The sequence below is a fragment of the Oncorhynchus mykiss genome, chromosome 15 (genome assembly GCF_013265735.2).
Source record: "Oncorhynchus mykiss isolate Arlee chromosome 15, USDA_OmykA_1.1, whole genome shotgun sequence".
In the NCBI taxonomy this organism is placed as follows: Eukaryota; Metazoa; Chordata; class Actinopteri; order Salmoniformes; family Salmonidae; genus Oncorhynchus; species Oncorhynchus mykiss.
Window position 1 is genome coordinate 41,021,553 of NC_048579.1, and position 25,972 is coordinate 41,047,524.

The 25,972-nt window shown below is 42.6% G+C and overlaps 1 protein-coding gene across 7 annotated transcripts in view; it reads left to right on the forward strand.

Annotated features, from left to right (window-relative positions):
* The first annotated feature begins 8,823 nt into the window (after positions 1–8,823).
* The window catches only part of tfdp2 (transcription factor Dp-2), a 58,163-nt gene continuing 41,014 nt past the window's right edge, over positions 8,824–25,972 (forward strand). The window contains exon 1 of one of the 7 annotated variants that reach the window (XM_021563198.2): positions 8,824–9,004. Coding sequence is in view for 3 of the 7 variants with exons in the window: in XM_036944358.1 (XP_036800253.1) it covers positions 22,871–22,907 (37 nt within the window). In the remaining 4 variants the exon portion in view is untranslated. Of the gene's footprint in view, positions 9,005–22,364; positions 22,908–25,972 lie in introns of those variants that run through there. The other 6 variants (XM_021563196.2, XM_021563197.2, XM_036944358.1 and 3 more) reach the window with 6 other exon arrangements.

The window sequence follows — 25,972 nt, forward strand, 5'->3', positions numbered from 1 at the left end:
CTCTTATTCTTCATGGACTTTACAGTGTCCCAGAACTTTTTTGAGTTTGTGCTACAGGATGCAAATTTCTGTTTGAAAAAGCTAGCCTTAGCTGCCTGTGTATATTTGTTCCTAACTTCCCTCTAAAGTTGCATATCATGGTTCGATGCTAATGCAGGGCAAGTTGGTTATGATATCTTTGAGGGTGCCCGTGTTTATGATTTGAGGTTGTACCTGGTGGGTTCCTTGATCATTTGTGTGAGATTGAGGGTATCAAGTTTAGATTGTAGGATGGCCAGGGTGTTAAGCAGTTTAGGTCACCTAGCAGCACGAGCTCTGAAGATAGATGGGGGGCAATCAATTCACATATGGTATCCAGGGCACAGCTAGCGGCAGAGGGTGGTCTATAGCAAGCGGCAACAGTGAGAGACTTGTTTTTGAAAAGGTGGATTTTTAAAGTATATGCTCGAATTGCTTGGGTACCTAGATAGTAAGACAGAACTCTGCAGGCTATCTGCAGTAGATTGAAACCTTGCCTTTGGCAGGTCTATCTTATTGGAAAATGTTATAGTTAGGGATGGAAATTTCAGGGTTTTTGGTGGTCTTCCTAAGCCAGGATTCAGACATGGCTAGGACATCCGGGTTGGCAGAGAATAAAACAGCAGTGAATAAAACAAACTTAGGGAGGAGGCTTCTAACATTAACATGCATGAAACCAATGCTATTACGGTTACAGAAGTCATCAAATGAGAGCACCTGGGGAGTAGGAGTGGAGCTAGGCACTGCAGGGCCTGGATTAACCTCAACGTCACCAGAGGAACAGAGGAGGAGTAGGATACGGGTACGGCTAAAGGCTATCAGAACTGGTCGTCTATTACGTTCAGAACAGAGAGTAAAAGGAGCAGGTTTCTGGGCACGATAGAATAGATCAAGGCATAATGTATGGTAGGATGTGAGTACATTGGAAGTAAACCTAGGCATTGAGTAATGACAAGAGAGATATTGTCTCTAGAGACGTTTAAACCAGGTGAAGTCACCGCATATTGTTGGCTAGCGGGCCGTGGCTAGCAGATGGGCATTCAGGGGATTTTGCGATGTAGAGACCAGTTGAGTACTCCCTCGTAGTCCAGTCATGAAGGATTGGCGGGGTTCCATGCCCCATACCGGCAGTAGTGTTGGACTAGTAACCGGAAGGTTGCAAGTTCAAACCCCGAGCCGACAAGTTACAAATCTGTCGTTCTGCCCCTGAACAAGGCAGTTAACCCACTGTTCCTAGGCCGTAATTGAAAATAAGAATTTGTTCTTAACTGACTTGCCTGGTTAAATAAAGATTAAAAAACATTTTTTTTTTTAAATATGTGGGAGGTGGAACTAAATGGTGGTTTAAGGCATATTGAGCAGGGCTAGAGGCTCTACAGTGAAATTAGACAGTAATCACTAACCAGGACAGTAATGGACAAGGCATATTGATATTAGAGAGAGGCATGCATAGCCGGGTGATCAATAGGGAACCAATTGGCAAAATAGGTATAGTGGCCCAAGAAATTGGCTGATGGATCTATACAACTAACAGTCCAATATGCTCTAGACAGCTAGCGGGCCACGGCTAGCGGCCCGTGGCTAGCAGATGGGCATTCAGGGGATTTCGCGATGTAGAGGCCAGTTGAGTACTCCCTCGTAGTCCAGTCATGAAGGATCGGCGGGGTTCCATGCCCCATACCGGCAGTAGAAGGGGTCCGGATATTGTAGCCCAGGAGTGGCTGATGGGCCTCTTTAGCTAGCCGGGAGAAAGAGCATAGCATGGGCTAGCTCTAGGCTAATTTGTGCTTGCATCGGGACCGACGTTAGCCGGAGTAGTCACTCAGATATCAGCTAGCTAGCTGCTATGATCCTTGACCTTAGTTATCTTTGTTTCCTTTATTATTTTGGTTAGGGCAGGGTGTGACGAGGGTGATAAATGTGTTTTTGGCCTGTCTAGGGTTTTTGTATATTTATGGGGTTTCCTGTCTAGGTGTTTTCATGTCTATGGTTGCCTAGATTGGTTCCCAATCAGAGGCAGCTGTTTATCGTTGTCTCTGATTGGGGACCATATTTAGGTAGCCATATTCCTTGGGTATTTTGTGGGTTATTGTCTATGTGTAGTTGCCTGTGTCTGCACTCATTGTTCATAGCGTCGCGTTCGTTTTGTTGTTTTGGTTAGTTTAAGTGTTCTTTGTGTTCTTCCTTCATTAAAAGGAGAATGTATTCTAGTCACGCTGCGCTTTGGTCTCCTCGACGAGACGGCCTACAGGGAGGAGGTGAGGGCCCTCGGAGTGTTGTGTCAGGAAAATAACCTCACACTCAACGTCACAAAACAAAGGAGATGATTGTGGACTTCAGGAAACAGCAGAGGGAGCACCCCCCTATCCACGTCGATGGGACAGTAGTGGAGAGGGTAGTAAGTTTTAAGTTCTCGGCGTACAAATCATGGACAAACTGAATTGGTCCACCCACACAGACAGCGTTGTGAAGGCGCAGCAGCGTCTCTTCAACCCCAGGAGGCTGAAGAAATTTGGCTTGTCACCAAAAGCACTCACAAACTTCCTCAGATACACAATCGAGAGCATCCTGTCGGGCTGTATCACCGCCTGGTACGGCAACTGCTCTGCCCACAACCGTAAGGCTCTCCAGGGGGTAGTGAGGTCTGCACAACGCATCACCGGGGGCAAACTACCTGCCCTCCAGGACACCTACACCACCCGATGTCACAGGAAGGCCATAAAGATCATCAAGGACAACAACCACCCGAGGCACTGCCTGTTCACTTTCTATCATCCAGAAGGTGAGGTCAGTACAGGTGCATCAAAGCAGGGACCGAGAGACTGAAAAACAGCTTCTATCTCAAGGCAATCAGACTGTTAAACAGCCACCACTAACATTGAGTGGCTGCTGCCAACACAATGACTCAACTCCAGCCACTTTAATAATGGGAATTGATGGAAATTGATGTGTTCTTGATGTGCTACTTAATATAATGTTTACATACCCTACATTACTCATCTCATATGTATATGTATTTTCTGTACTCTATATCATCTTGTTACGGTGCGTGAATGAGGACCCAAAAGCGAATTAACGTAAACAGAGCTTCTTTAATAACAAAACAAAACGTAGGCTCAGATGGACCGGCAGGTTCCGACAGGACAGGACAAGGTTGCAGCAAACATGACGATAGTCTGGTTCAGGCATGAACAACACAAACAAGAATCCGACAAAGACAGGAGCAGAAACAGAGAGAGATATAGAGGACTAATCAGAGGGAAAAAGGGAACAGGTGGGAAAAGGGGTGACGAGGTAGTTAGGAGGAGACAAGGCACAGCTGGGGGAAAGAGGGGGAGAAAAGGTAACCTAACAACGACCAGCAGAGGGAGACAGGGTGAAGGGAAAGGACAGAAACAAGACACAACATGACAGTACATGACACATCTACTGCATCTTTATGTAATACATGTATCACTAGCCACTTTAAACTATGTCACTTTGTTTACATACCCTACATTACTCATCTCATATTTTTATATACTGTACTCGATACCATCTACTGCATCTTACCTATGCCATTCTGTACCATCACGCATTCATATATCTTTATGTACATATTCTTTATCCCTTTACACTTGTGTGTGTTTATAAGGTAGTAGTTTTGGAATTGTTAGGTTAGATTACTCGTTGGTTATTACTGCACTGTCGGAACTAGAAGCACAAGCATTTCGCTACACTCGCATTAACATCTGCTAACCATGTGTATGTGACAAATCAATTTGATTTGATTTTGACTATGACGAACGTGACATCCAGGTGAAAATGTCCAGAGCTTGTGGTAGGAATCCGGGGATATGGAGAGAAAATAGGTCCGGTATGCTCTGGTTTGAGTTGCGTTGTACAAACTGCCGTGAGCTTTCAGAGCTAAAGGTTAGCTGGTGACCGCTAGCAATGGTTAGCTGACTACTAATGGTTAGCTGATTCCAGATTCAAGGTAAATAAAAATACTTTAAAAAAAAACAGATCCACACCACATTTGGTGAGGCGTGTTGCAGGAGAGTATTTTGATATTTAGAAAAAAATATTTTTTAAAAGATGCGAAGAAAAATATATACATGGCACACGACAATTTGAAGGACAAAGACGTTTGACTGCTACACCATCTTGGAATCACAGGAAAAACAACACTCCAAAAGACGTGTCACAAATCAAACAATACCTCACGGTGATGGGGTGCAAAGAAATTAAATAAATAGTGTGTGATAATGACATACAGGTGTGTGAACAGGTGATTAGAATTCGGGTGATTGGGATCTGGAGAGTGAGCTGTATTCAGGGGATCTAGGTGTTTGAGAGTGTGAGTTGGAAAGTGGGCTAGAAAGTGAGCTGCGTTCAAGTTTTCTACGTGTTTGAGGGTGTGAGTTGGAAGCAGACATTACACCTACAAATGCATTTTTTTACATTGATAAATACATCAAGTTAGTTAGCCTCCCCATTATCCCCAACCCGCGTTTTTGTGTCTCAGCTAGGCTAGCGGTCACTACGAGTATCTGGTCATGCCTTACCAACGCACCTGCTGTGTTCCAGGCCCTGGTCAATTGATGTTCTCCGCAACATGTTGAACTGGTTCGTCTTTGTCTACATAGATGACATCCTCATAGTCTCCTGTTCCACCCAAGAACATGTGACCCACGTCCTGGAGAACCAACTGTTTGTAAAAGCAGAGAAGTGCGAGTTCCATCGTTCCACCATCCCTTTTCTGGGTTTCACCATCACCACAGGGAGTGTGCAAATGGATCCCGGGAAGGTGAGAGCGGTGGTGGATTGGCCCCAGCGCTTCCTGGGATTCGCCAACTTCTATCGCCGCTTTATCCGGGGTGACAGCACCCAGGCTTCCCCCCTGTCTACGCTCACCTCGCCCAAGGTTTCTTTCACGTGGTCTCCAGCTGCTGACCGGGCATTCCGGGACCTCAAACATCACTTCACCACAGTTCCCATCTTGGTTCATCCGGACCCTTCCCATCTGTTCGTGGTGGAGGTCGATGCTTCTGATGCCCGGGACCTCAAGCTACACCGCTGCGCCTTCTTCTCTCACCGCCTCAATGCGGAAAAGAACTATGATGTGGGGAATCGTGAGCTTCTCGCGGTGAAGATGGCGGAAGGGAAGCACTGGCTGGAGGGGGTGGAACACCCATTCATCGTGTGGACTGATGCACAGTTCCACCGCTATAGCCCCATGGGTACCACCCCGGAGCCCGAGATCATCCTTCCCACCTCGCAGAGGTCCCAGCCAAACCTTGGGGGGGGGGGGGCTGATAATCGGATCCTTGTTTCCCGACACTGTCCACTCTGTGGTCTTGGAGTGGGTCCATTCCTCCAGGCTTGCATGCCACCCGGGCTCCTGTCGGACCCTGGCCTTCGTGCGACAACGCTTTTGGTGGCCTACAATGGTTCCGGATGTCGCCGCGTTTGTCTCCGCCTGCACGGTCTGTGCACAGAGTAAGACCTGTCCCTCACCGTCCCTGGTCCCACATATCTCTGAATTACGTCATGGGTCTTCCCCCCCATCTGAGGGCAACACTGCCATCCTGACTGTGGTCAACCAGTTTTCCAAGGCCACTCACTTCATTCCTCTTCCCAAACTAACCACAGTCAAGGAGACGGCCCAGCTCATGGTGTAGCACGTCTTCCGGATCCATGGACTGCCCATGGACATGATCTCCGACCGGGGGGCTCAGTTCTCGTCCCAGTTCTGGAAGGCGTTCTGCGCCCTCTTTGCGTCGTCAGCCAGCCTGTCCTCTGGGTTCCACCCCCAGTCCAATGGCCAGTCGGGGCGAGCAAACCAGGATCTTGAGACTACTTTGCGCAGCCTGGTCTCCGCCAACCCCACCTCTTGGACCTAGCAGCTGGTGTGGGTCGAGTACGCCCGCAACACCCTTCCCTGCCCAGCCAGGGGCCATTCTCTGTCTGAGTGTTCCCTGGGGTATCAGCCCCCACACTTCCCTGAGCAGGAGAAAGAGGTTGGCGTACCTTCTTCCCATGTCACACCCTGATCTGTTTCACCTGTCCTTGTTATTGTCTCCACCCTCTCCAGGTGTCACTTGTTTTCCCCAGTGTGTTTATCCCTGTGTTTCCTGTCTCTCTGTGCCAGTTCGTCTTGTATGTCCAAGTCAACCAGCGTGTTTTCCCGTTCTCCTGCTTTTGCTATTTTTCCTTTTTCTAGTCTTCCCGGATTTGAGTCTTGCCTGTTTCTAGACTCTGTACCCGGCTGCCTGACCATTCTGCATGCCTTGACATCGAGCCTGCCTGCCACTCTGTACCTGCTGGACTCTGATCTGGTTTTGACCTTTTGCCTGTCCATGACCATTCTCTTGCCTCCTTTTTGGATTATTAAACATCTAAGACTCCAACCATCTGCCTCCTGTGTCTGCATCTGGGTCTCGCCTTGAGTTATGATATCCCAGATGTTTGTACGGCGCTGTCGTCATACCTGGAGGAGAGCCCGGTCGGCCTTCCTCAAGACCCCCTCCATGTATCGACGACATGTGGATCGCCATCGGACCCCGGCATCATCATCAGGTGTCGCCCATCTTCCTCATTATCCTCTGTGCATTTATACCTGCGTTCTGTTTGTCCATTGCCAGTTCATCTTGTTTTTCAAGTCAACCAGTGTTTTTGTTATCAGCTCCTGCTTTTCCCAGGCTCCATTATTCTCGCCCTCCTGGTTTTGACCCTTGCCTGTCCTGAGTCTGAGCCCACCTGCATTACCATTCTGCCTGCCCTGAATTTACTGCCTCTTTAAAAAACATAGCTGATATGGCTGACTTGCATGAACAAATGTGGTTTCTAATAATAATGGAGATGTACAAACTATGGAACAAGGGGACGACAAGCGGATGAGAGGCAATCTGTGATTTCTATTAAAACATTAATGAGCAAGCTAGGACGGACGTAGTCAATATAACTATTTGTTTAGCACTTCTGAAATGTACAGAGACTGAATTCACAACATGGGCCATTCTTACAGTGTTCTCCCTGTACACCAAGTCAAAATAATGGGGGCATATAAGCAGACAATGAAAGCTCTTACAAAATTTGATGATTACATTTCTCTAAAACAGGTTATAAACTACATGTGCACCACCAAGTCAGAACATTGGGCGAAATTAAGAAGGGAAAATAGACCAAATTATTAGCGTGAGGCACATGGGCTACTAACAGCTTTCTACACAACATACACTTAGTATACATTTCTTAGCTACAGTATACATATCTACCTGGCATAGTACATTTTTTATGCAGCATACAAGAAATGTTTGGACTCACCTTGTTGTGTTGTGCTCACTTGAACAGGAAGGTGGCACGGCAGTCTTTCATGGGCAAATTTTGCCATCAAAGTCTGGCATTCTCTGGATTTATGGTGCTTTCAAGACAACTTGGGAACTCTGAAAAAAACAAGTTCCAGTCATGAGGACGTCATTGATCTTCAGGTCATAGCTCTAGAAAGAGGCCTGAGTTCCCGAGTTTGATGACCGGTCAAAACGTATTCCCAGTCAGAGCTCGTTTTTTTTATGGAATTCCCAGTTGTCTTGAACTCACTGAAGTCAAGTTTTCACAGTTCAGAGTTAAGTTGTTTTGAGTAAGGCACAAGTCATGCTTCATTGACAGCGTGGCCAATGTTGAATGTTTATCATTTTAAACTTGGAAAAGAGACACTTAATCCCAGATTTGCGACACACAGCCACTCCACTGAATAGCAGGCTAGTGATTGCTTTGCAATGCTTGCAGTTAGCCACTGTCACTGATTCCTTCCAAACCACTCATTGTTGAATTTGTGTATTGTGTAATGTTTATGTCCAATGGCCGATGAGCACCGATATGTTTTATCTATAATTTATATTCATTATTTCTCTACATATGACAAGGATTAAAAAGGATTTGCAGCCGGCCGCGACCGGGAGACTCATGGGGCGGTGCACAATTGGCCCAGCTTCGTCCGGGTTAGGGGAGTGTTTCTTCGGCAGGGATGTCCTTCTCCCATCGCGCACTAGTGACTCTTGTGGCGGGTCGGGCGCCAGGTGTGGTGTTTCCTCCAACACATTGGTGCAGCTGGCTTCCTGGTTAAGTGGGCATTGTGTCAAGAAGCAGTCCGGCTTGGTTGGGTTGTGTTTCTGAGGACGATCAGCTTTCGACCTACGCCTCTCCCGAGTCCGTACGGGAGTTACAGTGATGAGACAAGACTGTAACTACCAATTGGATACCACGAAATTGGGGAGAAAAAGGGGTAAAAAAAATTCAACAATCACAAATGGCACCCAGTTGTCAATGTTTTTAATGGAGCTGTGGGTCTCCTTGCTCCCCAGCAGGCAAATTGAACACTACACCTTATTGTGACGTTTTATTGAACACTATTGACTTAGGGGTGTGAATGCTTATGTATATGAGATATTTCTGTATTTCATTTTCAATAAATGTGCACCATTTGCAATAAATGTGCACCAGTCATGGGGTATTGTGTGTAGATGGGTAAGAAAAAAAATCGAATCCATTTTAAATTCAGGCTGTAACACAACAGAATGTGTAAAAAGTAAAACGGTATGAATACTTTGAGGGCAGTGCACTGTACATCATTGCTGGAGTGTGCATGGTTACTGGCTAATGAATTCGATGGGCTGTGCTAGACTTTAAGTAGCGCATAATAAGAAAATATATATGATTCCTCCTAAATACAGTTTTCATTGTAGACTCGTTTTTTTTTAGTGGCTTGCGTTTGCTGTTTACATCGGTCGGGGGACATCCAATCTGCTTCCATCTGGTGTCTCGCATCACAAGCGGGTGTAACCAATCAGAGACGACAGCTGGCTGCCGCCGCCAAGCTTGTGTACTGCGAAAAGGGGTCCGACTAGTTCTGTCGCTTCCATTGACAGAAAGTAGAGCGATTTTCGCTCGGTCCTGGTTATCTTTTTATTTTTTACTTTTTGTTCCCCGGCAGTACATGTAAAAGGTAAATACATATTTTGTTTTACACATTTCCCTAACGAAATTAGCTACTATAGATAAGACTTCGTGTACTTTCTATCTAGTTAGCCAGCTAATGTAATGGTAGCCAGTCAGCAGCTAGCTAGTAAGCTAACGTTAGGTAGCCTAGCTATTAGCCTAACGTTACTTTCTAGCCAACACTTGTTTTTTTAGCCAGTGTTTACGATAATTATACTGTAATTTATGATAAATGTATGAAGCCTCAACACTACGTAATATCTTAGCTCAATAGCCATGTACAATTTGCGTTGCGAATAAATAAATTGTACATAATTGCCTTCGAGGCTAAACAACGTTTAGCATTAACTCTATCTGCTATTTTGTATATAAATTATACTTTTGGTCATGTAGTGTATGTAACGTTATGTGGACACCTGCTCGTCGAACATCAAATTCCAAAATCATGTGCATTAATATGGAATTGGTCCACCCTTTGCGGCTATACCGATACCCCCGCTATTGTTAATTTACTGCTGCTCTTTAATTATGTTACTTTTTATTTATTTGTATTTTTTACTTATCTTTTATGTAACACATTTTTCTTAACTGCATTGTTGGTTAAGGGCTTGTAAGCATTTCACTGTAAGGTCTACTACACCTGTTGTATTCGGTGCATGTGACAAATATAATTTTATTTGATTTTGATGATAGCCTCCACTCTTTTGGGAAGGCTTTTCACTAGATGTTGAAACATTGCTGCAGGGACTTAGTGAGGTCGGATGATTAGGCATTTCAATTAATTCCAAAGGTGTTTAAAGGGGTTGAGGTCAGGGCTCTGTGCAGGCCAGTCAAGTTCTTCCACATCGATCCCGACAAACCATTTATGAATGGATCTGTCATTGTGCATGGGGGCATTGTCATGCTTAAAAGTGAAAGAGCCTTCCCCAAACTGTAGCCACAAACTTGGAATCACAGAATCATCTGGAATGTCGTTGTAAGATTTCCCTTCACTGGAACTAAGGGGCCTAGCCTGAACCATGAGAAACAAACCCAGATTCTTCGTCAGACTGCCAGATGGTGAAGCGTGATTCGTCACTGCTCCAGAGGCCAATAGCGGCGAGCTTTACATCACTCCAGCTGACACTTGGCATTGCGCATGGTGATATTAGGCATGTGTGCAGCTGCTCGGCCATGGAAACCCATTTCATGAATCTCGAGTCCCATTCTGTGAGCTTGTGTGGCCTACCACTTCACGGCTGAGCCGTTGTTGCTCCTAGACATTTCCACTTTACAATAACACCACTTGACCCGGGCAGCTCTAGCAGGGCAGAAATTTGACGAACTGACTTGTTGGAAGGATGGCATCCTATGATGGTGCCACGTTGAAAGTCACTGAGCTCTTCAGTAAGGCCATTCCACTGCCAATGTTTGTCTATGGTTGATTGCATGTCTGTGTGCTCGATTTTATACACCAGTCGGCAACTGGTGTGGCTGAAATAGTGAAATCCAGTAATTTGAAAGGGGTGTCCACACGATACCGATTATTGGAGGACCAAAAAAAGCCGATACCGATTAATCGGCCAATTTTATATGTATATATTTTTTTACATTTTTGTGTATGTGTGTAATAGAGGTCGACCGATTAATCGGAATGGCCGATTTCAAGTTTTCATAACAATCGGAAGTCGGTATTTTTGGGTGCCGATTTTAATTTTTTAATTTATTTTAATTTTTAAATTTATTTTAATTTTTTATACCTTTAACTAGGCAAGTCAGTTAAGAACACATTCTTATTTTCAATGACGGCCTAGGAACGGTGGGTTAACTGCCTTGTTCAGGGGCAGAACGACAGATTTTCGACACGTCATGGCTGGTATAACCGAAGTGAAATGGCTAGCTAGTTAGCGCGCGCTAATAGAGTTTCAAACGTCACTCCCTCTGAGCCTTCTAGTAGTTGTTCCCCTTACTCTGCATGGGTAACGCTGCTTCGATGGTGGTAGTTGTCGTTGTGTTGCTGGTTCGAGCCCAGGGAAGAGCGAGGAGAGGGACGGAAGCTATACTGTTACACTGGCAATACTAAAGTGCCTATAAGAACATCCAATAGTCAAAGGTTAATGAAATACAAATGGTATAGAGGGAAATAGTCCTATAATTCCTATAATAACTACAACCTAAAACTTCTTACCTGGGAATATTCAAGACTCGTGTTAAAAGTAACCACCAGCTTTCATATGTTCTGAGCAAGGAACTGAAACGTTAGCTTTCTTACATAGCACATATTGCACTTTTACTTTCTTCTCCAACACTTTGTTTTTGCATTATTGAAACCAAATTGAACATGTTTCATTATTTACTTGAGGCTAAATTGATTTTATGATTTATGATTAATATGATTTAATGTATTAAGTTAAAATAAGTGTTCATTCAGTATTGTTGTAATTGTCATTATTAAAAAAATAAAAAAAACGGCCGATTTAATCGGTATCTCAAATAAATCATTAAACATGTTCGATTTGGTTGAAGTAATGCAAAAACAGTGTTGGAGAAAAAGTGAAAGTGCAATATGTGCCATGTAAAAAAATTAAATAAAAGCTAACATTTAAGTTTCTTGCTCATAACAAGAACATATGAAAGCTGGTGGTTCAATATTCCCAGTTAAGTTTTAGGTTGTAGTTATTATTGGAGTCATGACGCGTCGACTATTTCTCTCTCTACCATTTGTATTTCATATACTTTTGATTATTGGATGTTCTTATAGGCACTTTAGTATTGCCAGGCTAATCTCGGGAGTTGATTGGCTTGAAGTCATAAACAGCGCTGTGCTTCAAGCATTGCTAAGAGCTGCTGGCAAAATGCAGTAAAGTGCTGTTTGAATGAATGCTTACGAGTTTGCTGCTGCCTTCCACCACGCAGTCAGATTGCTCTATCAAATATCAAATCATAGAATTAATTATATAATTAACACAGAAATACGAGCCTTTGGTCATTAAAATGGTCAAATCTGGAAACTATCATTTGGAAAAGAAAACATTTATTCTTTCAGTGAAATACTGAACCGTTCCATATTTTGTCGAACGGGTGGCAACCCTATGTCTAAATATTGCTGTTACATTGCACAACCTTCAATGTTATGTCATAATTATGTAAAATTCTGGCAAATTTACTTACGGTCTTTGTTAGGAAGAAATGGTCGTCACACAGTTCGCAAAGAGCCAGGTGGCCCAAACTGCTGCATATACCCTGACTGCTTGTACACAACGCAAGAGAAGTGACACAATTTCCCTAGTTAATATTGCCTGCTAGCATGAATTTATTCTAACTAAATATGCCATTTTAAAAATATATACTTGTGTATTGATTTTAAAGGCATTGATTATGGTTAGGTACATTGGTGCAACGACAGTGCTTTTTTTTCACGAATGCGCTTGTTAAATCATCACCCGTTTGGCAAAGTAGGCTGTGATTCGATGATAAATTAACAGGCACCGCATTGATTATTTGCAACGCAGGACAAGCTAGTTAACTACACATGGTTGATGATATTACTAATTTAACTAGTGATCATGATAAGATTGATCGTTTTTTTTTATAAGCTAAGTTTAATGCTAGCTAGCAACTTACCATGGCTCTTGCTGCACTCGCGTAAAAGGTAGTCGGTCTGCCACGCAGTCTCCTCATGGAGTGCAATGTAATTGGCCATAATCGGTGTCCAAAAATACCGATTGTTATGATAACTTGAAAACAGCCCTAATTAAATCGGCCATGCCGATTAATCAGTCAACCTCTAGTTGTAAATGACTATTGTAGCTGGAAACGGCAGATTTTTTAATGTTATATCTACATAGGCGTTGAGGCCCATTATCAGCGACCATCACTCCTGTTCCAATGGCACGTTGTGTTAGCTAATCCAAGTTGATCATTTTCAAAGGCTAATTGATCGTTAGAAAACCCTTTTGCAATTATGTTAGCACAGCTGAAAATTGTTGTTCTGATTTAAAGAAGCAATAAAACTGGCTGCCTTTAGACTAGTTGAGTATCTGGGGCATCAGCATTTGTGGGTTAGATTACAGGCTCAAAATGGCCAGAAACAAAATAACTTTCCTCTGAAACTTGTCAGTCTATTCTTGTTATGAGAAATGTAGGCTATTCCATTGGACTGGCCATCACAAAGCCCTGACCTCAATCCTATAGAACATGTGTGGGCAGAACTGAAGAAGTGTGTGCGAGCAAGGAGGCCTACAAACCTGACTCGGTTACACCAGCTCTGATCCTAACTGACCTAAAACAGGGAATGTTTACTAGGATTAAATGTCAGGAATTGTTTAAAACTGAGTTTAAATGTATTTGGCTAAGGTGTATGTAAAACTTCTGACTTCAACTGTATGTATGTATGTATTTATGTCTGTATGCATGTATATAATTTATAGACGTGTGTGTGTGTGTGTTTTGGGTCACTTAGAAATGACCTTGTTTTTGAAAGAAAATCACTTTTTGTCCATTAAAATAACATCAAATTGATCAGAAATGTTGTAAATGACTATTGTAGCTGAAAACAGCTGATTTAAAAAAAAAAATGGAATATCTATATAGGTGTACAGAGGATTGATTTGCACTTTTTGCACCGAAGTACGTTCATCTCTAGGAGACAGAAAGAGTCTCCTTCCTGAGCAGTATGACGGCTGCGTGGTCCTATGGTGTTTATCTTTGAGTACTATTGTTTGTACAGATGAACGTGGTACCTTCAGGCGTTTGGAAATTGCTCCCATGGATGAACAATTTTTTTTCTGAGGTCTTGGCTGATTTATTTAGATTTTTCCCATGATGTCAAGCATAAAGGCACTATGTTTGAAGGTAGGCCTTGAAATACATCCACAGGTACACCTCCAATTGACTCAAATGATGTCAATTAGCCTATCAGAGGCTTCTAAAGCCATGACAATTTTATGGAATTTTCCAAGCTGTTTAAAGGAACAGTCAACTTAGTGTATGTAAACTTCTGACCCACTGGAATTATGATACAGTGAATTAATAGTTAAATTATCCATCTGTAAACAATTGTTGGAAAAATTACTTGTCATGCACAAAGTTGATAAAGTAGTCCTAACCTACTTGCCAAAACTATAGTTTGTTAACAAGACATTTGTGGATTGGTTGAAAAACTAGTTTTAATGACTCCAACCTAAGTGTATGTGAACTTCCGACTTCAGCTATATATATTATATCTCTATCTGGCTAGATGGATAACGTTGGTTAGCCTGCACACTTATACAAACCAATCAATTGTGTTCATTTGGTAGCCATGAAGAAGTTGACGTACATTCACGTGAAGTCAAAATAGCCCTTCACTAACAACAGTTGCTCATTTATGTCAGAGGGGCTAGTTGGACAGCAAAGTTGTCGTTTTGTTAGCCTGGGCCTACTCTACTGAGATTGAAGCGACAAGCTTTCAGATTTCAGTGTGACATCTGTTCCTGCACAAGCAGCCTGGACATTTCATCTTGTAGCAGAGGGGAGGGGGATAGGCGACTATCACCTGTGAGGTCGTCGCATGTGGGACAAGTATCACCTTTAATATTCAGGTCTTTGGGTAGTGCTGTTTGTCTGAGTTTACTACAGTGCTATATGAATTTCTGAGTGTGTTTATGCTTCTTTGTCACCAGACATGTTCTCTCGTCACAGACTGACGCTTGGTGCTCATTTGACTGTTTAACTTGCTTTGTTATTAAAATTAATATTAGGCCTTTATTTGATTATGGTTCCTTCCATGTGACTGGACTTAAAACTGAGGGCGCACCCACCCGCATTTGCTAATGACCCATCTGCAGCCTCTGTGAAAAAGTGAATCTGAGGGTTGGGTGCAACCCTAACCCGCTAATAGAGAATTTGTGCTGTAGGCTACAGCCAGAGATGGGGGAATCATTTTTTTGACAGGGGATGCAGGATTTTCTTTGCCTGATTTAGATATGTTTCTGCTTATAATTTGGGACCCTTTGGTAGGATATTTGTAAAAAAAATATATATATATATTTATATATATATATATATATATATATAACTGCAAATATCACATTTACATAAGTATTCAGACCATTTACCTGTGGTGCAATTACATCCTCAGGTCTTCTTGGGTATGACGTTACAAGCTTGGCACTTGTATTTGGAGAGTTATTCTCTGCAGATCCTCTCAAGCTCTGTGAGGTTGGATAGGGAGCGTTACTGCACAGCTTTTCTCCGGTCTCTCCAGAGATGCTCGTCGCGTTCAAGTCCAGGCTCTGGCAGGGCCACTCAAGGATCTTCAGAGACTTGTCCCGAAACCACTCATTCATTGTCTTGGGTGTGTGCTTAGGGCCATTGTCCTGTTGGAAGGTCAACCTTCACCCCAGTCTGAGAACCAGCTCCAGAGCACTCAGGACTTCATCAGTGATCCCTCTGTACGTTGCTCCATTCATCTTTCCCTTGATCCTGACTAATCTCCCAGTTTCTTCCAAATGTTACACTTGACATTCAGGCCAAAGAGTTCAATCTTGGTTTCATCAGACCAGAGAATTTTGTTTCTCATGGTATGAGAGTCCTTTAGGTGCCTTTTGGCAAACTCCAAATGGGCTGTCGTGCCTTTTTACTGAGGAATGGCTTCTGTCTGACCACTCTGCCATAAAGGCCTGATTTGTGGAGTGCTGCAGAGATGGTTGTACTTCTGGAAGGTTCTCCCATCTCCACAGAGAAGTTCTAGAGCTCTGTCAGTGACCATTGGGTTCTTGCTTACCTCCCTGACCAAGGCCCTTCTCCCCCGATTGCTCAGTTTGGCTGGGGGGCCAGGTCCAGGAAGAGTCTTGGTGGTTCCAAACTACTTCCATTTAAGAATGATTGAGGCCACTGTTCTTGGGGACATACAATGCTGCAAAGTGTTTTGTTACCTTTTCCCAGATCTTTACATCAACACAATCCTGTCTTGGAGCTATATGGACAATTCCTTCGACCTCATTGCTTGGTTTTTGCTCTGACATGCGCTGTCAACTGTCGGACCTTAAATAGATAGTGTGCCTTTCCAAATCATGTCCAATCAATTTGAATTTACCACAGGTGGACTTTAATCAAGTTGTAGAAACATCTCAAGGATGATACATGGAAACAGGATCCACCTGAGCTCAATTTCGAGTCTCATAGCAAAGGGTCTGAATACTTATGGAAATAAGGTGTTTTGTTTTATTTTTTATGAATGTGCTAAAATGTCAACCTGTTTTCGCTTTAGATTGATATGGGGGGGAAAAAAAATATTGAATCAATTTTTGACTAAGGCTGTAATGTAACTATGTTGAAAAGGTAAAGGGGCCTGAATACTTTCCTAAGGCACTGTAAATATTGCAAGAGTTATCTTCAGTGTGTAATTGTATTTCTGCATTTCAAAAATTGTGTTCCATGTATGAAATACAGCCTGCCAGAGGTTTCACACAGTGCTCACTCCATGAAAATATTAACACACAAACAATACTTTTGAGAAAATGGTTGTTCAATCTGAAAATGCATTGCATATCATTCAAACGCGAGTTGCAGTATTCAAGTATCCAGACTCTCATTGGTGTATATTAGATATATTACAGTTAAGATGGGAAGTTTGCTAACTTTTTTTACACATGCAAATTGGAGCCCATAGGCGGTTAACATTCAAATATATGTTTAATAGAGATCCAGACTTTTATTTGTTGTGAAAAATAAACAATGTCATTGTATATTAAGCAACATAAATGTGGTTTGCATCACTTAACACCCAATGTTAAATACTGTATTTGAAATGTGATGTTTTTTTCAAGTGGCAAAGAAAAATTGTAGAAAAATTACGTGTTTCTATACTGTGGCTTCTCTTGACATCTGCTAATTTTGCATCCATTGCATTTTGGAAATGCACCTTTTTTTCAAATCTTACGAGACTGTTTCGTAAGAGCAGAACTGCTGTGTTTACAAGCTGCGGAGGCGTGCCACTTACTGACGATTTCCGGTTTGGTAATTACAAAGATGGGCCACCAGATGGTATCAAGTGTTTAAATTTTTTTTTTTTAAAATGATGATCTCATCTAGAAGAGTGGTGTTACTTTATGTTTTGATCGTGTACAGACTTACCAAGTGTTTAAAGACACTGTTACACTTTAATGCCTGATGTTGCATAAATCTAATGTTTCCATCATCTCATCAGAGGGAGAGGTGGGGGAGAGAGATGGAGAGTTGCAAGTGCAGAGAAAGTGAGAGAGACCTCCAGCCACTTTGGAGCTTCTCTGGTTCTTCTATAGGTTCTGTCCATGTTGGACAAAAGCCCATTATCTGAAGTGCCCTCTGGGGCCCACGGGGGAGCTATTGTTTGGCAGGAATGTGGGCGCCACCTCCTTTCTATCTGCCATTGATCCTTTGAATGGAATCTCCCTCTCCGGCCCTTCTAGGCTCACCAGCTGTTCGCTTCTTTGAGCCTCCCGGGGTCCTCAACAAGCTTTGAGCACAAAGGCTGAGGCACTCCCATTCCTGTACCATACAGGGGTTTACGGTATTACTGGCATTGCACACAGGGCCACTTGCTTTCCAAATGTAAAAAAACAAAAGGCTAACAAAGTACTAGGGAATTGCCTTAGTGGATGCTAGCTGAATGCTAAGAAGCAGAGGCGAACAAACTAATTGCAAGGACAGATAGCCCAGCTCAAAATGTTTGCTGCATGCACAAATCAAATTTGAGATAACAGGGATCTTGACACAGGGGGGAATGGATTCTCTGCTGTAACCAAGAAGCTTGATCTTGCAATATAGCCACTAGCTAGCAAGTTAGCAAACCAAATGCATAGCTGGAGCCATGTGATGGGAAGAATGTATTTGGCACATCTTACATTTTTTAACTTATAAGATATTTAGCTGGCAAACAGTAGTGAATTTCAAGTCTAAGTTGATCACCTCTTGCACTGCACAACAGCGTATCGTCATGTCATGAAAGCTACGTTTACTCCGTGAGCTCTTTGAAAAAATACTAGGCCTTATACCGGGGTATTTGGAAAATGTCCACGGGATGGTTTTTCAATACAGTCGCTATTGCTGAAACTAGGTTAGATGCAACACATCTGAATCCAACCGACCCAAATCCTCCAACGTTGTTCAACTCCACAGAAGGGTGTGAAACTACTGTTGTGTGTGTGTGTTTTAACTATACTTGAGTGGAGCAGAAGTCAACACACTTTTGGGACATTCAGGGGAATGATGGATGCTACATATATGGATGGATGGATGATTGGTCGACTGATTTATGATTTTTCAACGCCGATACCGATTTATTTGAGGACCATAAAAAGCCGATGCCAATTTTTATATATATTTGCAATATTGACAATTATCACAATACTGAATGAACACTTATTTTAAGTTAATACATCAATGAAATCTATTTGGTCTCAAATAATGAAATATTCAATTTGGTTTAAATAATGCAAAAACAAAGTGTTGGAGTAGAAAGTTCAAGTGCAATATTTGCCATGTAAAAAAGCTAATGTTTAAGTTCCTGCTCAGAACATGAGAACATATGAAAGCTGGTGGTTCCTTTTAACATGAGTCTTCAATATTCCCAGCTAAGAACTTTTAGGTTGTAGTTATTATAGGAATTATAGGACTATTTCTCTCTATACTATTTGTATTTCATATATATTTGACTATTGTATGTTCTTATAGGCACTTTAGTATTGCCAGCCTAATCTCGGGAGTTGATAGGCTTGAAGTCATAAACAGCGCTGTGCTTGAAGCACAACGAAGAGCTGCTGGCAAATGCAGGAAAGGGCTGTTTGAATGAATGCTTACAAGCCTACTGCTGCCTACCACCGCTCAAGTCAGACTGCTCTATCAAATCATAGACTTAATTATAATATTACACACAGAAATACGAGCGTTACGTCATTAATATGGTCAAATCCAGAAACTATCATTTAGAAGAAAAAAAAAAGTTGATTATTTCAGTGAAATACGGAACCGTTACGCATTTTCTAATGGGTGGCATCCCTAATTCTAAATATTGCTGTTACATTGCACAACCTTCAACGTTATGTCATAATTATTTACAATTTCGGCAAATTAATCACGGTCTTTGTTAGGAAGAAATCGTCTTCACCCAGTTCGCTACGAGCCAGGCAGCCTGAACTGCTGCATATACCCTGACTCTGCTTGCACAGAATGCAAGAGAAATGACACAATTTCCCTAGTTAAAAGAAATTCATGTTAACAGGCAATATTAACTAAATTTGCAGGTTAAAAAATATATGTGTATTGATTTTAAGAAAGACTTTGTTTATGGTTAGGTACACATTGATGCTACGACAGTGCTTTTTTCGCAAATATGCTTGTTAAATCATCACCCGTTTTGGCGAAGTAGGCTATGATTCGATGATAAATTAACAGGTACCGCATCGATTATATACGCAGGACAAGCTAGATAAACTAGTAATATCAACCATGTGTAGTTAACTAGTGATTATGTTAAGATTGATCGTTTGTTTTACCAGATACGTTTAATGCTAGCTAGCAACTTACCTTGGCTCTTGCTGCACTCGCGTAAAAGGTAGTCGGTCTGCCGCGTAGTCTCCTCGTGGAGTGCAATGTAATTGGCCGTAATCGGTGTCCAAAAATGCTGATTACCGGTTGTTATGAAAACTTTAAAATCGGCCCTAATTAAATCGGCCATGCCGGTCGACCTCTAATATATAGATATATATATAGATTTCTCAGCGAAAAAATAAACGTCTCTTTTTTCAGGACCCCTGTTAATTCATAAAAATCCAAATTACTTCACAGATCTTCATTGTAAAGTTTTTAAACACTGTTTTCCATGCTTGTTCAATGAACCATAAACCATTAATGAGCATGCACTTGTGGTGCGGAACGGTCGTTAAGACACTAACAGCTTACAGACGGTAGGCAATTAGGGTCACAGTTATGAAAACTTAGGACACTAAAGAGGCCTTTCTATTGACTCTGAAAAACATGCCTTAGGCATGCTGCAAGGAGGCATGAAGACTGCAGATGTGGCCAGGGCAATAAATTGCAATGTCCGTACTGTGAGACAACTAAGACAGCGTTACAGGATGGACAGCTGATCGTCCTCGCAGTGGCAGACCACGTGTAACAACACTTGCACAGGATCGGTACATCCGAACACACCTGCGGGACAGGTACAGGATGGCAACAACAACTGCCTGAGTTACACCAAGAATGCACAATCCTTCCATCAGTGCTCAGACTGCCTGCAATAGGCTGAGAGAGGCTGGACTGAGGGTTTGTAGGCCTGTTGTAAGGCAGGACCTCACCAGACATCCCCGGCAACAACGTCGCCCAATCCCACCGTCAGACAGGACTGGCAAAAACTGCGCTTCTCTGACGAGTCGCGGTTTTGTCTCACCAGGGGTGATGGTCGGATTCACGTTTATCGTCGAAGGAATGAGCGTTACACCGAGGCCTGTACTCTGGAGCAGAATCGATTTGGAGGTGGAGGGTCTGTCATGGTCTGGAGCGGTGTATGACAGCATCATCGGACTGAGCTTGTTGTCATTGCAGGCAATCTCAACGCTGTGCGTTACAGGGAAGACATCCTCCTCCCTCATGTGGTACCCTTCCTGCAGGCTCATCCTGACATGACCCTCCAGCATGACAATGCCACCAGCCATACTGCTCGTTCTGTGCATGATTTCCTGCAAGACAGGAATGTCAGTGTTCTACCATGGCCAGCGACGAGCCCGGAGCTCAATCCCATTGAGCACATCTGGGACTTGTTGGATCGGAGGGTGAGGGCTAGGGCCGTTCCCACAGAAATGTCTGGGAACTTGCAGGTGCCTTGGTGAGAGTGGGGTAACATCTCACAGCAAATATGGTGCAGTCCATGAGGAGGAGATGCACTGCAGTACTTAATGCAGTGACCACACCAGATACTGACAGTTACTTTTGATTTTGACTAGAGGTCAACCGATTTTAATCAGAATGAATCAGAAATAGTCCTATAATTCCTATAATAACTACAACCTAAAACTTCTTACCTGGGAATATTGAAGAAGGAACCACCAGCTTTCATATGTTCTCATGTTCTGAGCAAGGAACTGAAACGTTAGCTTTCTTACATAGCACATATTGCACTTTTACTTTCTTCTCCAACACTTGCATTATTTAAACCAAATTGAACATGTTTCATTATTTACTTGAGGCTAAATGTATTATATTATATTAAGTTAAAATAAGTGTTAATTCAGTATTGTTGTAATTGTCATTATTACAAATAAAATATTACAAATTTAAATCGGCCGAATAATCGGTATCGGCTTTTTTGGTCTTCCAATAATCGGTATCGGTATTGGCGTTGAAAAATAATAATCGGTCGACCTCTATTTTTGACCCCCCCTCCCCTTTTGTTCAGGGACACATTATTCAATTTCTGTTCGTCACATGTCTGTGGCTCTTGCTCAGTTCATGTCTGTTGTTGAATCTTATGGTCATACAAATATTTACACATGTTAACTTTGCTGAAAATAAACGCAGTTGACAGTGAGAGGACATTTCTTTTTTTTTTTTTGCTGAGTTTAGTTAGCATATGGGAACAAGTTTATACAAATGTGTCCTACCCTGTCGGAAAACGGTATAATACAAAATTCTCCAGACTTTCAAGGGAGACGTGACAGTGACATGATTTTGGAGATATGGCAACGCAAGACTGTGCAAATGTTAACATTGCTTTCTTGTGCTAAAAACACATCAGCGGTGTATTCATTAGTGCAAACTGTAGAAAAACATTTTGGAACAGAATGCTGCAATGAAAACTGCAGTTTCTCATTAGACAAACTCAGGTGGGGCCCTCTCCATTTTGTCCCGTTTGCTTTTGTTTGGTTCCTAGTGAATACACTACTGGCAAAATGTTAGATTACAGGTGTAATATGGGTTAATTATGCAACTCAAATTCTGTGATTAGGTTTCAAAGTCAAACATTTCAGTATTCTGAACGACCTCTATTCAGGACTGAGGTCCTACTGTACTTTGGATTTGCATTGTGTAGATTTGAAGCTAGTGTGTGTAAATGCTCTGATTGGCCACAAAATGTGGAAATATACCTTTGGAAATGTGCACAGTATGACTCAATTCAATTAATTTAATATTGTGCAGCCTACATAGGCTATTATTTGCATCCACAGTTTGCCTGGTTTTAGTTTAGGTATTCTTTTGAACAGTGACTTATTTTTTTTGTTAGCCTACATTTGATACAAGACAGACTACAGACGCTGACTGGAGGCGTTCTCTGTTCAACCCCCTTCCCAGACCAGGCAGGCTAGAACAAGCAATCACCCATCCACACAGTGTCTCTCCCTGTCAACCAGAGAGCAGCATTACATGGAGATGGTCATGCCTTTGGGGAGGGTGTGTGTGTGTGTATCGATGGCGGTCTTCCTAGGCCAGGCGTTCGCTCAGTGAAATGTGGTGTTCCCACATTGTCTGGAGGGAAGGCAGGTGGACTTCCTCTGCACTCGCCTGGCAGGGGCTTTCAAGTTTTCATTGGCTGGTAACAAAATAGGGAGAGCGCATTTGTGAGGGGGGCACTGGATCCCAGGCTACACGAGGTGCTGAGAGGCACGTGCTCTTCAAGTAAATGAATGTGCCTTTTTCCTTCTCTTCTCTCTACGTCTTGTTTAGACGTAATGGGATTGGTTGTGTGTCGCGGATTAGCCAACTTGCCAAGAGCAGGGGAAGGGGAGGGTCGAGACGCTGTTCTGGGCCAGTAAAGAGACTCAGTACCTCTCTCCTCTGTCCTACTGGAAGTTGCTCGCTAGCTTAATGTCTGTGGGGGTTAGGCAAGACTGGTCGGCACACTCGAGCTGGGACTGAGAAACGGGGAGAGGGAGCCATGGAGGTCTTGCTGGTTCCCTTCTGCAGAGAGACAGGTAAACAAGAGTTGCTGGTTCCAACGGTAATGGCAAGATGATTTTTAGCAACTTTTAGTGACTTAACGCACTTGCCTCCTGTTCTCCCAATTGTTAGTCTGGAGTCTTACACAAATATGTAGTTGGCTAGTTCTGCCGATGTGGTTAGGCTGTGTTCCTTTCTGAGTAAACAACGTGTTCATTTATCATAGCTTAATTTTAAGGTTTGATTGCGGTTGAGTTTTTTTCTGAATCTCTGATTACTGGGCACTTAATGTGATGTTTTATGTTTTGTTGCCCTCTGGGGTTTGCTTGAATGTAGTTGCACAAAGTGTGTGCATTTTTGTTTTTATATTAGTTTAGCCTGTAATGGCAGTTTTCTGTTGTATTAAAATGTGGATGTTGATTAAGGCAGCCCTTTCACCTCTGATTCAGAGGGGTTGGGTTAAATGCGGAAGACACATTTCAGTTGAAGGCATTCTGACTAGGTATTTCCCTTTATAATAACCAAAACAATTGAGTAATGTATCGCACGAGAAGGGACGGTGCACCAGCAAGAACGTCAATAATATTGAAGAAAAGCATGAGATCGTTGATTTAAAAATCCTCAGGAAAGTGGTGTTTTTGCATTTTGAGATACAAGCCCAAGTTCCAAAGATAACTCCCCTCTACATTTAATCTTTAAATGGACCTTGCATTCTACCTGGAAGCACCTTATCAGGTCATTATAATATACGAAGGCCTAAGTGACTCTAGGTGAGTCTGATGTTTCTCTCCTAGCACCACTGAAATCTGCTTTTTTTAAATTAATTTTAAAGCAATCCATGAAAACTCATGTTTTTAGTAAGTCTGTTGCGCGTGTGTTCCCAATAATTTTTTTAGTCAAAAAGGGGGAGAGTGACAGCTGCTCAGCTTTATTCTAATGAAGCAGCCCTTCCTCATTGTTGTGCCTTAAAGGAGAGAGTGGTGGCCACATTCCAGTGTTGAGACTGGGAGAGGTTGGGGCCCGCCTTTCTGTTGGGCCTGATGAAGGCACAAGGCACCACCGACACACTCTGACCCTGCTGCCTGGCACTGGACCAGCCCGCCTCCAGCCTGGACCTCACTGGATGAAGCTAGTAGGGCCTGGGGTGTTTCAAATATAATTGCCTATAACCAGGGGCCCAGAGTTGTTCCTTGTCAGGTGGTCAAATTTTATCGTTGCTTACATATATTTTGCAGATGTTATTGCAGTGCAGTGCAGTAATACCTAACAATACAAAAAAATACACGCAAACCCGAAAAGACAAAGAAGGGAATTAAGAAATATATAAATATTAGAACAAGCAATGTCGGAGTTCAGAACATAAATATATTGTATGTATATAATTTGTGTATATACAGTGCCTTGCGAAAGTATTCGGCCCCCTTGAACTTTGCGACCTTTTGCCACATTTCAGGCTTCAAACATAAAGATATAAAACTGTATTTTGTTGTGAAGAATCAACAACAAGTGGGACACAATCATGAAGTGGAACGACATTTATTGGATATTTCAAACTTTTTTAACAAATCAAAAACTGAAAAATTGGGCGTGCAAAATTATTCAGCCCCCTTACGTTAATACTTAACTGTAGCGCCACCTTTTGCTGCGATTACAGCTGTAAGTCGCTTGGGGTATGTCTCTATCAGTTTTGCACATCGAGAGACTGACATTTTTTCCCATTCCTCCTTGCAAAACAGCTCGAGCTCAGTGAGGTTGGATGGAGAGCATTTGTGAACAGCAGTTTTCAGTTCTTTCCACAGATTCTCGATTGGATTCAGGTCTGGACTTTGACTTGGCCATTCTAACACCTGGATATGTTTATTTTTGAACCATTCCATTGTAGATTTTGCTTTATGTTTTGGATCATTGTCTTGTTGGAAGACAAATCTCCGTCCCAGTCTCAGGTCTTTTGCAGACTCCATCAGGTTTTCTTCCAGAATGGTCCTGTATTTGGCTTCATCCATCTTCCCATAAATTTTAACCATCTTCCCTGTCCCTGCTGAAGAAAAGCAGGCCCGAACCATGATGCTGCCACCACCATGTTTGACAGTTGGGATGGTGTGTTCAGCTGTGTTGCTTTTACGCCAAACATAACGTTTTGCATTGTTGCCAAAAAGTTCAATTTTGGTTTCATCTGACCAGAGCACCTTCTTCCACATGTTTGGTGTGTCTCCCAGGTGGCTTGTGGCAAACTTTAAACGACACTTTTTATGGATATCTTTAAGAAATGGCTTTCTTCTTGCCACTCTTCCATAAAGGCCAGATTTGTGCAATATACGACTGATTGTTGTCCTATGGACAGAGTCTCCCACCTCAGCTGTAGATCTCTGCAGTTCATCCAGAGTGATCATGGGCCTCTTGGCTGCATCTCTGATCAGTCTTCTCCTTGTATGAGCTGAAAGTTTAGAGGGACGGCCAGGTCTTGGTAGATTTGCAGTGGTCTGATACTCCTTCCACTTCAATATTATCGCTTGCACAGTGGTCCTTGGGATGTTTAAAGCTTGGGAAATCTTTTTGTATCCAAATCCGGCTTTAAACTTCTTCACAACAGTATCTCGGACCTGCCTGGTGTGTTCCTTGTTCTTCATGATGCTCTCTGCGCTTTTAACGGACCTCTGAGACTATCACAGTGCAGGTGCATTTATACGGAGACTTGATTACACACAGGTGGATTGTAATTATCATCATTAGTCATTTAGGTCAACATTGGATCATTCAGAGATCCTCACTGAACTTCTGGAGAGAGTTTGCTGCACTGAAAGTAAAGGGGCTGAATAATTTTGCACGCCCAATTTTTCAGTTTTTGATTTGTTAAAAAAGTTTGAAATATCCAATAAATGTCGTTCCACTTCATGATTGTGTCCCACTTGTTGTTGATTCTTCACAAAAAAATACAGTTTTATATCTTTATGTTTGAAGCCTGAAATGTGGCAAAAGGTCGCAAAGTTCAAGGGGGCCGAATACTTTCGCAAGGCACTGTAGACATTATGGCCAGTATGTGGTCTTTCTATGACACTGGGTGCTATAGATGTCCTGTAGGGCAGGCAGTGTGCCCCCAGTG